The 12,500-nt window shown below is 38.8% G+C and overlaps 1 protein-coding gene and 1 long non-coding RNA gene across 7 annotated transcripts in view; both read left to right on the top strand.

Moving 5' to 3' along the window:
* The first annotated feature begins 10,167 nt into the window (after positions 1-10,167).
* The window catches only part of dazap1 (DAZ associated protein 1), a 14,034-nt gene continuing 11,701 nt past the window's right edge, over positions 10,168-12,500 (top strand). The window contains exons 1-3 of one of the 4 annotated variants that reach the window (XM_083558586.1): positions 10,176-10,396; positions 10,487-10,605; positions 11,640-11,680. Coding sequence is in view for 2 of the 4 variants with exons in the window: in XM_083558584.1 (XP_083414710.1) it covers positions 10,326-10,396; positions 11,640-11,680 (112 nt within the window). In the remaining 2 variants the exon portion in view is untranslated. Of the gene's footprint in view, positions 10,397-10,486; positions 10,606-11,639; positions 11,681-12,500 lie in introns of all 4 variants that reach the window. The other 3 variants (XM_083558587.1, XM_083558584.1, XM_083558585.1) reach the window with 3 other exon arrangements.
* Positions 10,616-11,628, top strand: LOC310735676. 3 transcript variants are annotated; one of them, XR_014536349.1, is made up of 4 exons: positions 10,955-10,977; positions 11,009-11,192; positions 11,304-11,343; positions 11,382-11,628. It is a non-coding gene; the product is annotated as an uncharacterized lncRNA (long non-coding RNA). The 3 variants fall into 3 exon arrangements; XR_014536347.1 differs by having other exon boundaries at positions 10,616-11,192; XR_014536348.1 differs by having other exon boundaries at positions 10,616-11,147; positions 11,274-11,343.

The following is a 12,500-nucleotide window of genomic DNA, read 5'->3' on the forward strand; positions in this document are numbered from 1 at the left end:
TTAGGTACACAATCCTAAACAGGTTTAAGGCCAAACCATAGACAATGTGTCATATAATTAACACATTTCATTAATGTAAGTTTATTTTATATTTCTGGTTTTTACAAATAAACCCTTTTTGTTTTGTTTTTTTTCAGATTACAGTTACCCTGCATGAGGGTTTTAGGATAAAGGTTGTATTATCTTAAAATATATTTGTGAAGTCTGCTTTTATTATTTTTATTTGATGCTGTTTTGGCTTCATTTTAATTGAGTAGATTGTGTTATATTCCTTTATAACCGTATATCACACTATTTATTTATTTTTTCTATTTATTGTATTTTATAACTGTGCCTCAAGAACCATTACATTTTAATTATTAAATAAAATTCATGAGACATGTCAGGTGAACTATACACACACACACACACACACACACACACACACACACACACACGCTACGAATTTGCGAATAGTCGGCTAGTAATTTTACAGAAATGTAGTTGTAAACTCATATTTAGCTTTCTAATGAGCAGGCTAGGGATTATTATTTCAAGGAACATCTCTCTGAGACCCTCTCCAAGGTAGAAACTTAACAGTACATGAAAATTTTTTTAGGATGTCCATGCTGGACAATTCACCTCTGCAGTAAGTCACAAGTGCAGAAGCTCAAAGCAGAAGAAGTCAAAAGCTGAATCAGGCAGGTCTGGAGGGCAGGATATGCTGTAGCAGAAAAAAGTGGGTCAGAAACCTTGGTGACTGCGATCATAAAATGAAAATATAATTGGAAGCCAATGGTATTGAGGTATTGAGTCCCCTTATGTTAACTTTATAAACAAGACTCAAATCAAGACTGAGGATACATAAAGTAGTTCATTGTTGTTATAAATAATCCAGTCAGGATTAGAGCCATTTTTCATTGAGACCTAATATATGTGATGCTTTTAGCAAGGCAGTTTTGCAGCAGATCAATAGTTTTGACGCTTTGTTCTTTACTCCGTCTGCCTTGTGTCAAAGAGGAACCCAGAAAAGTACATTATTTTGATATATCAACAATCCAGTGTGGGGGGGAGTGGTGGCTCCAGCGGTTAAGGCGCTGGGTTGCCGATCGGAAGGTCTGGGGTTCGAGCCCCGGTATCGCCAGGCTGCCACTCTTGGGCCCTTGAGCAAGGCCCTTAACCCTCTATGCTCCGGGGGTCCCTTATGAGGGAAATATCAAGGTCCGTGATGTCGGAGTGACGTGGGGCCGCCTTCCCGTGGGCTCACCACCTGCAGGAGGGACCGTGAGGGACGGTGCTATGAGGATTGGGCAGCAGTCGAAGGCAGGGGCCTGCTTAGACTGCTGCCCCCGCGACCCGAATTACGGATAAGCGGGAGAGAATGAATGAATGAATGAATGAACAATCCAGTGTTCAATGCAATGTGAAAGACTTGATAGTTTCACACAGCAACCAACATTGAGTTATTTAGAACAAAGTTATTCTTTACCATCAAAAATATAAACCAGTGACTTGATGAAACACAGGAAATACACACATAGATACACTATATGAACAGTAGTATTGGGACACCTGGCATTTACAGCCATATGCGATTCTTCCACAAAATGTTAGCACAAAGTTAGAGGCACACAATTGCAAGATATATTATAATGCCATAATGTACAATTTTTACTTCAGCTATGAGACAAAAACCTGATCCAGCATGACAAAGGCTACATAACATGTGCTACAAAGCAAATGCCTGTGTTGGTTGTGGTTGACTTGTAGTCAAATGTAGCCTTTATGTAAGAAAATAAATAGGTCTTTACCACTTTACTTTAGGTCTTTACCACTACAACATCTGTTGCAAGAATTTCTCTTCAGCTACCATAGGGAGTACCACTAGAGTCCTTCTAATAAAATTCTATCTACTCTACAGCCATTTTGGCAACGTTTCTAGACAGTTATTCTCAATCATGCATGTCCAGACCTCAATCTACTGGAATAAATAGTGGCCCATATACCAGAAACAGATTGACATGTTGTTTTTAAACAAGAATTTTAAATTGCTCCTGATGTGTGTCCTTTAAATGAAATAACACAAAAATACATTTATTAGCATTTTTAACAGACTATTGAACAACAACTTCATATTGAATCATGGAAGCACCCTATAGCTGTTTATGCATTAGTGCAAGAATAATTTTTTTTTACAGCCAACAAGGTGATTGTCTTTTTTTAGTCATGCAATATAGCAGCTATTGTGAATGTTGTGCTCCGCTCCATGTTGTGAACTTGCCCTGCTGGGAAATGCGCAGGGGTAATTGCGATACTGTTGCCTGCTATGCATCTTATGACTAAAAGTTTGTGGACACCTGACTATAACACTCATATATGACTGCTGAACATCCTATTCCAGATTAAGTCCCCCTTCCTGTTATTAATAGCCTCCACTGTTCTGGGAAGGCGTTCCACTAGACTTTGGGTTGTGTCTGTAAGGATTAGTACTTATTCAGGTTAGTGCTTATTGGGGTCAGGCACTGATGTTGGGTACACCCCAAAGCTGTTCAGTAGGGTTGAGGCGAGGTCTTATTTTCAACAGGACACTTAGATTCTTCTATTCGAAACTTGGCAAACCATGTCTTCATGGATGTCACCTGTCCTTGGGCACTGTAATCCTAGACCAATTTGGATAATTTAATTCTAGGATGCAAAGATCTTCTATATAGATGAGTGCTTTCAACACTGTGGCACCAATTTGGGCCAAAACCACATACAGGTGTGATGGTCTGGTTGGACATGGTCACATCAGAGATGAGAAGCAATGAAGTACAAATATTCCGTTTACTATTTTTTTACACAAATATCTGTACTTTCTTCTTCTGACATACTCGTAACTTTACTTTAAATCTATTCGGTGACACAATCAATATTTTTTCTTCTCACTGCATGGTGTTTTCAGCCCATCAACCTATTTTTTGTCATTGTTAAACTTGTTCGACCTACCACTGATGTATATTTTACTGGCACCACAAGCGTAGACTAGTTTACAAAGATAACAACGAGCAGGGCAGAAGGCAAGAGGAAGTATAGGGGTAACGTGGATGAGACAGAGGGAGTCAGAGATGTAAACATTACTGAGAACAGAGACTTTCCTGATCACCTGATCATCATCTTTTTTTCCCTGCTTGTGTTCTATATGGTGGATGTTCAGCCTGGATTCATTAGATTTCTACTTTAGATTATTCATTAGATTTACCACTATGGGGGAGTGGTAGCTCAGTGGTTAAGATGCTTGTTTACTGATCGGAAGGTCAGGGGTTCAAGCCCCGGTACTTGAGTGGAGGATGTACGTACTTTTGACATCTCTGGTTCACATTGATGATAAAAAAAAAAAAAAAAAAAGAGAGACATGATGCAGTAACAATATTTAGATATTTTACTATGCACAAAATAGTTTTAACAGCAACTCGACTATTTTGATGCTCCCTACTGCACCCACAGTGTACATGCTCACAGGTTAAAAACTAATGTGTTATACAGAAAAAAAAGCTGGAACTAAAAGGAACTATCTCCAGCTGAATTTCTGTTCAACAGAAGGTTTCTCTCAGTGTGCAGTCTCATCAGTGTTTCTTTTAGAGTTCAGATAAACCACATTATCACACTCCAATGGTTCAAAACTGATATTAGTAATCTAGAAGTCAAAGTACATAATGTCAGATGACTGACTACCGCTAATCACGTAGTAATCTTAAAAGCAGTGCAGAATCTCAGTTTGAGATTCTTTTTTATACCATTCATAAAAAACCTGGACACAGTTCATTTAAGCAAAAGTTAAAATCATTTAACTACACTGAAGCTCTGGTTCTGTAATGTTTTATTGGGCTTGTTCACTGTGAATTTACCCTTTAATCTTTTGTATTGCTCTTTCCCCTTATTTGTTCCACAGCCTGTTATCTCACATCTCTTTTCTATTTTAACTCTTAAATTGCTTTTCATTTGGCATTATATCATGTGTATATCATATAGTATTTTATTTCAGGCCAGGAAATCCATAAAAAAAAAAAAACATTTAAAAATTTTAGAAAATAATTTGTTAAAAAAAAAAAGGTTTAAATGAAATTTGTGAAAGGTGAAATTCTCAGCTAATTGTATAGTATTGTACATAGATAAACAAAAATGTATGGAAATAATCAAAACCAATGCTTTATTGTAGAACAAAAAATAACATCAAAGGTACAGTTTGAAATATTTAAATGTTTGTAATTATCCTTTCATTTAGATTCCTTATAAAACTTATTGTAACTTCCTGTATCTAGCCTCTAGCTAGAAGATCCACCCCTTTACCTTGAAACTTACAACACATGCATCTTTTCATCTGAACTGGATAGGATCAGTTGGGGAAGAGGGTGGCTTATAAATGTTATTATTGACATTGTAATTCACTAACAATTACAAAACGCTTCTTTAAATAATACAATATAAATAAACATTTAGATTTTTCTATTACTTGATTTCTTCATTGCAAATTACAGTTACTTTAATATCAATGATAAATGACAAAAAAAAAGAAATGTTCTGTCCTCTGCCTCTTTTTCTGTTAAAGATAATAATAAAAAAAAAACAATGACGTTACTGAGAAACCAAAAAAGTTCAAAGTCCTCTAACCTGAAGACTTTTTCTGTGTTAGAAAATGTACTGAGTGTTACAGCACTGACAATGTTTCCCCAGTAAAAGGACATTTTAAAGTGTTCACACAGTGCAGAAGTAATCCCCCGTTTATCAAGGTGGTTATGTTCCAAAACCGCCCGCAAAAAACGGATGCCACCCCAAAAATGCAAAAGTACTGTACTGTATTAACATTTTACTTCATTTTATAATTAATCATTATATTTGTATTAATTAATGTCATTATTTTAACATAAAACTCCATAACACCAATTTCCTATACATTTTTTTATTATATCGTGCTATCCGGGAGAGACTGGGAAAATCAGAGAACAATTTGTTATGTGGCAAATGCAATTCCCCGATAAACTGCGGGCGCGAGATTCGAACCGCGGTAAAGCGGGGGATTACTGTACTCTCATTTACATGTACTCAGTGGCGGGCCATCAGGGCAAACAAGGCATTCTCAGCCGCCCTAAACACCATCAGAATCACTGACTAAATATTTTTTTGTCCATGAATATTTACTATCCGAATTGTCTATCTCTTAATTTATTAGCTGTTCTCTCGGTTTTGCTCCTTCCAGTAGTGTATGTTTATGTTAGAGTTTCTATTCAATTCTGGCCATAATGTGCTGCCAAGGTCAAAAAAATCTGCCTTGAGGCCTTGAGGAGTTTTTCCTTGCCACAGTCACTACCGGCTTTCTCATCAGGGACAAACTTACACTTAAAAAGAACATATTCATTTTTATCACCACATTATTTGTGTAAAGCTGCTTTGAGACAATGTTCATTGTTAAAAGCGCTATCCAAATAAAAATGAATTGAATTGAATTGAATTGTATTGAAAATCAACAGCGCAGGTGCCTGTAGCATCGAATACATGACAATGAAACTGTCGCTTCACCCGATCAGGTTTTGAGTTGGCGACCCCGGGGCCATCCACTGGGCATACAATAACATTGGCATTTTAACGTCCTTAGATTGAATGGTCAGAGAGCGCACTACACTGAGCTAGCAAACTGCATCTGTAACAAACCACCTAAGCTACAATATATTAGTGTAGATTTAATAGCTATTTTTTCATTGCACAGTGGCTGACGGAGTAGAAGAAATTATACTAATATACTTATGAGGCCATTATTAAAGCTGGACATCTTGAGAAAAGGTCAGTCAAAGCATTGCGATTTTGTTCCTGTGGAATTTATACAACAACATACAATTTACCTTCATTTTAAAACTTTAGGAAAACCGTAATGCACTTTTAAAATGCGGGCAGTGCAGCTGTGGCTATATTGAAAGGCAATTCACTGAAATTTGTTAATTGTGTTTTTTGTTTTAGTAATGCTATTCATTCACACTGCATGAGATACCTGTCTTGAATGCAGCACTCTGTTATACTGCATTTCTCTATAATATTACTGTTATATTATATTATATTATATTACATATATACAAGGTCCCCTGGTGGTCTAGTGGTTAAGATGCAGCGCTCCCACCGCTGCGACCCGGGTTCGATTCCCGGTCAGGGAACTATCCCCAGCCACTCTTAGTGCCGGTCCCAAGCCCGGATAAATTGGGGAGGGTTGCGTTAGGAAGGGCATCCAGCGTAAAACATGTGCCAAATCAAACGTGCGGAGGATCCGCTGTGGCGACCCCTAACGGGAGAAGCCGAAAAGAAAGAAAGAAACATATATACAGTGTTGTTCTTCTGCTCTTGAATCGCGTGTGCCACTCAAAACACCTCGAACGACTTGCAGCATCACTATAAACTTGCGAAAAATCATATTAAATGTCTCTGCAGCAGCGGATTTGACAGGTTTTACACAGAATTTCACGTATGCTCTTTGTGTTAACTTGCTGTCCATAATTGAATCGCAGCCGTGGTCAGAATAGCACCAGTTGCACTGCTCCCAATGTACACAGGACGATGTCTTTTGGCATGCTGACATAAAGGTCGGTGCTTCCTGTGACTGTGCGTGCAGCCTTGTGCTGCCATCTGTTGGCGTGACACAAAACTAGTCTCGAAACGTTTTTGATACCATCTCGTAATATTATATTGCATGTACTTGAGCACTAAAATGAAAAGTACGGATTTATGAGAACATACATGCATACATACACACACATACATATAAAACACATTAATTACCATCAGAGAAAGAAGCCTTTAAAAATTAAATTTCTTGGGGAATTAGAGATCATTTTGTTCTATTTTTTAAACATCTAAGAAAACAATAGCATCGGCATGATGGAAGCAATTCAAAGGTGTAAGACAATGGAGGCCTCTTATCATCCACAATGATGTTAACCTTATTAAATATTCTTTCTTTATATATACTCTCTATACTCTGTAACTTTATCCCTAACAGTTTATTTGCTATTAATAATACCTTCCCTAGTGACCTCTTCTGAGCTTCAGAAGCATTTCCATACCAACACATCACACAAAATGTCATAACGCATAAAGCATTTTACTGTGGACATTAAAGACAAGTAATTCTCTGTTGGAGCTTCTTACTCACGTAATCAGTCCATGCATCCCACCTACGTTTGTGGTCCAGCATTATACCTAGGTATTTGTAGCTTGTTACTAATTGTATTGCTCCCTGTTATTTTCCACAGGGCAAGTTAGGTTTTGCTCTCGCTAAGATCAATGGCCATCTTTTCAGTTTTGGCGATATTTAAGAGGAGATTTGAATTTTCACACCGGTTTACATGCCCATGTTCTTCCTCGCCATTATGTAAAAGGCTCACTAGAGCAGTATCATCTGCATACCTTACAATATATCTATTTTTAATAGAGCTAGCAAGAGTTAGTATATAATATAAATAATAATGGACTTAGGACACACCCCTGGGGTACTCCGATCAAAGTGATCATTTTATCTGAAATAGACCCTCCTAACTTAACCTGCTGGATTCTAGAACTAAGAAAGTCAGTCTCCCAAGTAATCATCCTACTGTCCCAGGGGCAGGGTTGCACACATTTCTTTTCCAGCATACGTGCTACTTATAAAATCAATAAAGTCAAAATGATCTACCTACTATAAAAATGCATAAATAAATATCTATTTTTTGAATGTCATGCGATCTACCCACACTACCTCTTTGCGATCGACTGGTAGATCGCGATCGACCTATTGGGCGCCCCTGTTCTAGGGGAAATACAGTTAAAAGCTGATAAGATATCTACAAATACAATATTTGCAGGGGGTTTTTGTTTCTCTAAGTGTGAATACACCCGAATGAAGAAGAAGAAGTGTGAATACAGCAGATGCAGTACAGTTCAAATTGCGTCCTCGAACCCTCTTTTTATGCGAATTGCAACAAACCTTTAACTGGAGAACTGTCTATGTTTATAATAATGTACTCTGTTAAATCACAGACACTTTCTATTTACTGCTGAGTTCAGCAGAACGGCTGAGTGCAGCAATCAGGGCGCCATTGTCACATGTCAGTTAGATCCAATTCCCACTAAACTACTGAAGGAAGTGTTATATACAGCTGGTGAGCCTCTTTTAAATATTATTAACTCCTCACTATCGTTAGGTCACGTCCCTAAATCCCTCAAGTTAGCAGTTATTAAGCCCCTCATTAAAAAACCTAATCTGGATCCAAACACGCTATCGAATTACAGACCAATTTCAAATCTCCCATTTATGTCTAAGATTTTAGAAAAGATTGTCGCTGCCCAGCTATGTAACCACTTGCAGGAGAACAATATCTTTGAAGAGTTTCAGTCAGGTTTTAGGCCCCATCATAGCACAGAAACTGCTCTAGTTAAAATCACTAACGACCTGTTTTTAGCTTCAGACCAAGGCTACATCTCCCTATTAGTTTTACTAGATCTTAGTGCTGCGTTCGACACTATAGATCATGATCTTCTCCTCGATCGCTTACAGAATTACATCGGTATTCAGGGACAGGCATTAAGCTGGTTTAAATCCTACCTGTCCAATCGTTACCATTTCGTAGATTTAAATGGAGAGCTATCCAGAATAATGCTAGTAAATTATGGCGTGCCACAAGGGTCAGTTCTGGGACCCCTGCTTTTTACAATATACATGCTTCCATTAGGAAATATTATTAGAAGGCATGGAATTAGCTTCCATTGTTATGCTGATGATACCCAGCTATATATTTCATCCAAACCAGGCGATACAGCTCAATTAGCTCGCATAACTGAGTGTGTTGAAGAAATAAGAGATTGGATGACCCATAACTTTCTGCTATTAAATTCTGATAAAACGGAGATTTTGCTCATCGGCCCAAAAAATAGTACACAGAAGCTCCAGCATCTCAGCCTGCATTTAGACGGTTGTTCTGTAACTACTAGTTCAACGGTAAAAGACCTGGGAGTTATTTTAGACAGCAACTTATCTTTTAAAAATCACATCAATCAAGTTACAAAAACAGCCTTCTTTCACCTTAGAAATATTTCTAAGCTAAGAAATATGTTATCTATATCTGATGCAGAGAAGCTCGTCCATGCGTTTATGACCTCTAGAATAGACTACTGTAATGCATTACTAGGTGGATGTCCTGCATCATTAATAAACAAGCTTCAGTTAGTTCAGAATGCCGCAGCAAGAGTTCTTACTAGGTCAAGAAAATACGATCATATAACCCCAATCTTATCGTCCCTACATTGGCTTCCTATTAAGTTTCGAATAGACTACAAACTACTGCTACTCACTTATAAAGCACTAAATGGTTTGGCTCCCATGTATCTATCCAGTCTCTTAACACGCTACAATCCGTCACGCTCCCTGAGATCTCAAAACTCTGGGCTTCTAGTAGTTCCTAGAATAGCAAAGTCCACTAAAGGCGGTAGAGCATTTTCACATTTAGCTCCTAAACTCTGGAATAGTCTTCCTGACAGTGTTCGGGGTTCAGATACACTCTCCCAGTTTAAGTGTAGATTAAAAACATATCTTTTTAGCAAAGCCTACACATAACACACATCACACACATCACATCACAACCTTGTGCTCCAGAACATCTGATCACATGCACATTATCAACTTGTGCTGTTAATATCATGAACAGCAGCTACGCTAATTCCTCTCCACTGCTTCTCTTTCTCTCCCCATCCCGAGGCATCCTGAGGTTTGGCCAGCTCCAGTCACGTCCCACCTCGTGAAGATTATGGACCTATGGATGATCATGGAGAAGTAGATGCCGAGTGTTTAAAGGCCCTGGCATGGAGAAGCTGATGCTGGATCTATGATGATCACAAATTGTTCTGTATTGTTGAAAGATTTATGACCAAACTTTTGATGTCACCCATATGAGGATGGGTTCCCCTTTGAGTCTGGTTCCTCTCAAGGTTTCTTCCTCATATCATCTAAGGGAGTTTTTCCTTGCCACTGTCGCCACGGCTGCTCATCAGGGACAAACGCACACCATTCACCTTCACTGTTGTTTTCTGTAAAGCTGCTTTGAGACAATGTCTGTTGTGAAAAGCGCTATACAAATAAACTTGACTTGACTTGACTTGACATTGCTAGCGTCGCTAACGCTGGCGATGACTACAGGTTCCGGCATCCTTTGCGCCAGCAGCGCTGCCCCTGCAGGGCGGCCCCGTGGCTTCGCGTCAGCGTTGCGCAGGCTGGGTTTGAACCGAAAGCGGAGTGACCTTCCCGGGGTAGGAGCAGAGAGGAGGCAGCTGGAGGAGACCGAGGCAGCAGACCAATGTCCAGTCCAGCACTCCAGTCCACAACTCTCACTACAGATATGAACAACCTACCTGGAGATGAAATTGGGTAAGACCGCTTTTTGTGTTTCCAGGAGAGTTTTTATTTTTTATTTCAATAACACTATAATCTCACTCCCTCTTCATGTGTTCGCTATAGCAGGCTGCGACCTGCGCAGTGAGAGTGGAGCTCTGATACCTTTCAGGCTAGCGTACACTTACCATCAACTGTCATCTACACAGCTAGCTTTCCTGTTAGCCGCTTTACCTGCCGCTAAGGTGATTCTCTCGTCTCGAAAGAAAAGAGAGTTTAGACACAAACTAATTCAAAGTACACCTTTATGTGTATTTGAGCCGATTTTAAGACCATAGTACCGAGAACGTCATTCAAAACTCTCTGTCTTTCAAACTCTTATTTATTTGCAGGCTAATGATATTAGCTGGTGTTAGCAGGTTAATTAGCAGGGAAGGTTACATTGGTTGGGAAAAAAGTGTTAGAGGAGGGAGCTGAAACACTGAACCGGCTAACTCGAAATGTACATATAATCCGTGCATGAATTTAGTTTTAGGAAACTAATTTGTCTGACAGAAATTAAAATAGTTTTGAGTTTAATGTTAATCCTGGCGCTGAGTCGGGTGTAGTTTATTCAGGTGTAGTTGAGTCAGTGTTAGTTTATTTCAGGTGTAGTTTATTTCAGGTGTAGTTGAGTCAGGGTCAGTTTATTCAGGTGTAGTTTATTCCAGGTGTAGTTGAGTCAGGGTCAGTTTATTCAGGTGTAGTTTATTCCAGGTGTAGTTGAGTCAGGGTTAGTTTATTCCAGGTGTAGTTCATTCAGGTGTAGTTGAGTCAGGGTTAGTTCATTCAGGTGTAGTTTATTCCAGGTGTAGTTTATTCCAGGTGTAGTTTATTCCAGGTGTAGTTTATTCCAGGTGTAGTTTTCTTCCAGGTGTAGTTGAGTCAGGGTTAGTATATTCAGGTGTAGTTGAGTCAGGGTTAGTTTGTTTTTTAAGTTAGGGGTAGTTAAGTCAGGTTTATTTAATTTTATTTGTTCTAGCTTTTGTTCATGGGCTGTGAGTCAAGTTGGAAATGACGAGCTGTTTTCTCCAAAGGAGTAGCCGAGTGTCAAGCTGCAGCTCTGTGATAAAACCCAGGCACAAGTGTCAACACAAGTCCCTCAAAGTGATATCTTGCTAGCTGAATAGAAATAACCTTCTTCTGCCTTTTTTTTTTTTATTTCTTCCTCTTTGCACTTTACTTTTGTTCTTGCATCAGAGCCATAGTTTACTTTCTGTCATTTTCACTCGCCCCATAGGAAGCTGTTTGTGGGAGGATTAGACTGGAGTACGACCCAAGGTAAGACCGTTGGGCTTTCTGTCAGTTTAGAGATGGTGTCCAACATTTTAAGGCTGTAAACACGTTCAAACCTTCTGAAATACCTGTTTTGTTTTGTTTTATTCTGAAACATACGTATGACCCGTATCGAACCTTCTCTACTCGTGCTTCTACTAGTGACCACCCCAAATAATTCTGCAAAATCAGAAACATCTGTACATTACATACATATTCTGCACAATTCAGATTGTGTTCCTCTGATGGGATCTACCCGTCTTGACAGTTCACATTCAAAACTGCAGGTGACTCATAATCTGTCTTTAGCGAGAGCTCACCTGTTACATAAACCCTGCACTTTTTAAACACACCTTCAGGTTTTTTAGTTTTCTTTCAGTTATACTGCAATCACAATCCCATATATTAAATTATTCGCTTTTCTGCTTCTTATCCTCCATTGTGTTGCCGAGACTGGATGGAGGGATACATGTTTCGGGGGGGAAAAGCCGCATTGAATTTCCATTACAGTGTTTTCTACATCTGATGTGTATTTGATCCTGAGCCACATATAAATGTGGTTTAGGTCTCACATTTACAAAGATTTTTTAAATTATTATTATTTAAATTTTTTTGGTCGACATTGTCCTCGAAATCCAAAATGAAAATCTGTCTCATTAGTGCGGAGGATCGGATTTGTGTTCCAAGCCACATATGTAGCCGTTGTGCAGCATGTAAGAACACAATAATTAGATTTTTTTGATACAGGTTTCTGAATCTGGTCTTGGAGTATGTGACGTCCTTACTGTTTTCTCTGCTCCCATTAGTTGTTTGAGACGAACAAAAG

The sequence above is a fragment of the Silurus aristotelis genome, assembly GCF_946808225.1.
Source record: "Silurus aristotelis genome assembly, chromosome: 13".
In the NCBI taxonomy this organism is placed as follows: domain Eukaryota; kingdom Metazoa; phylum Chordata; class Actinopteri; order Siluriformes; family Siluridae; genus Silurus; species Silurus aristotelis.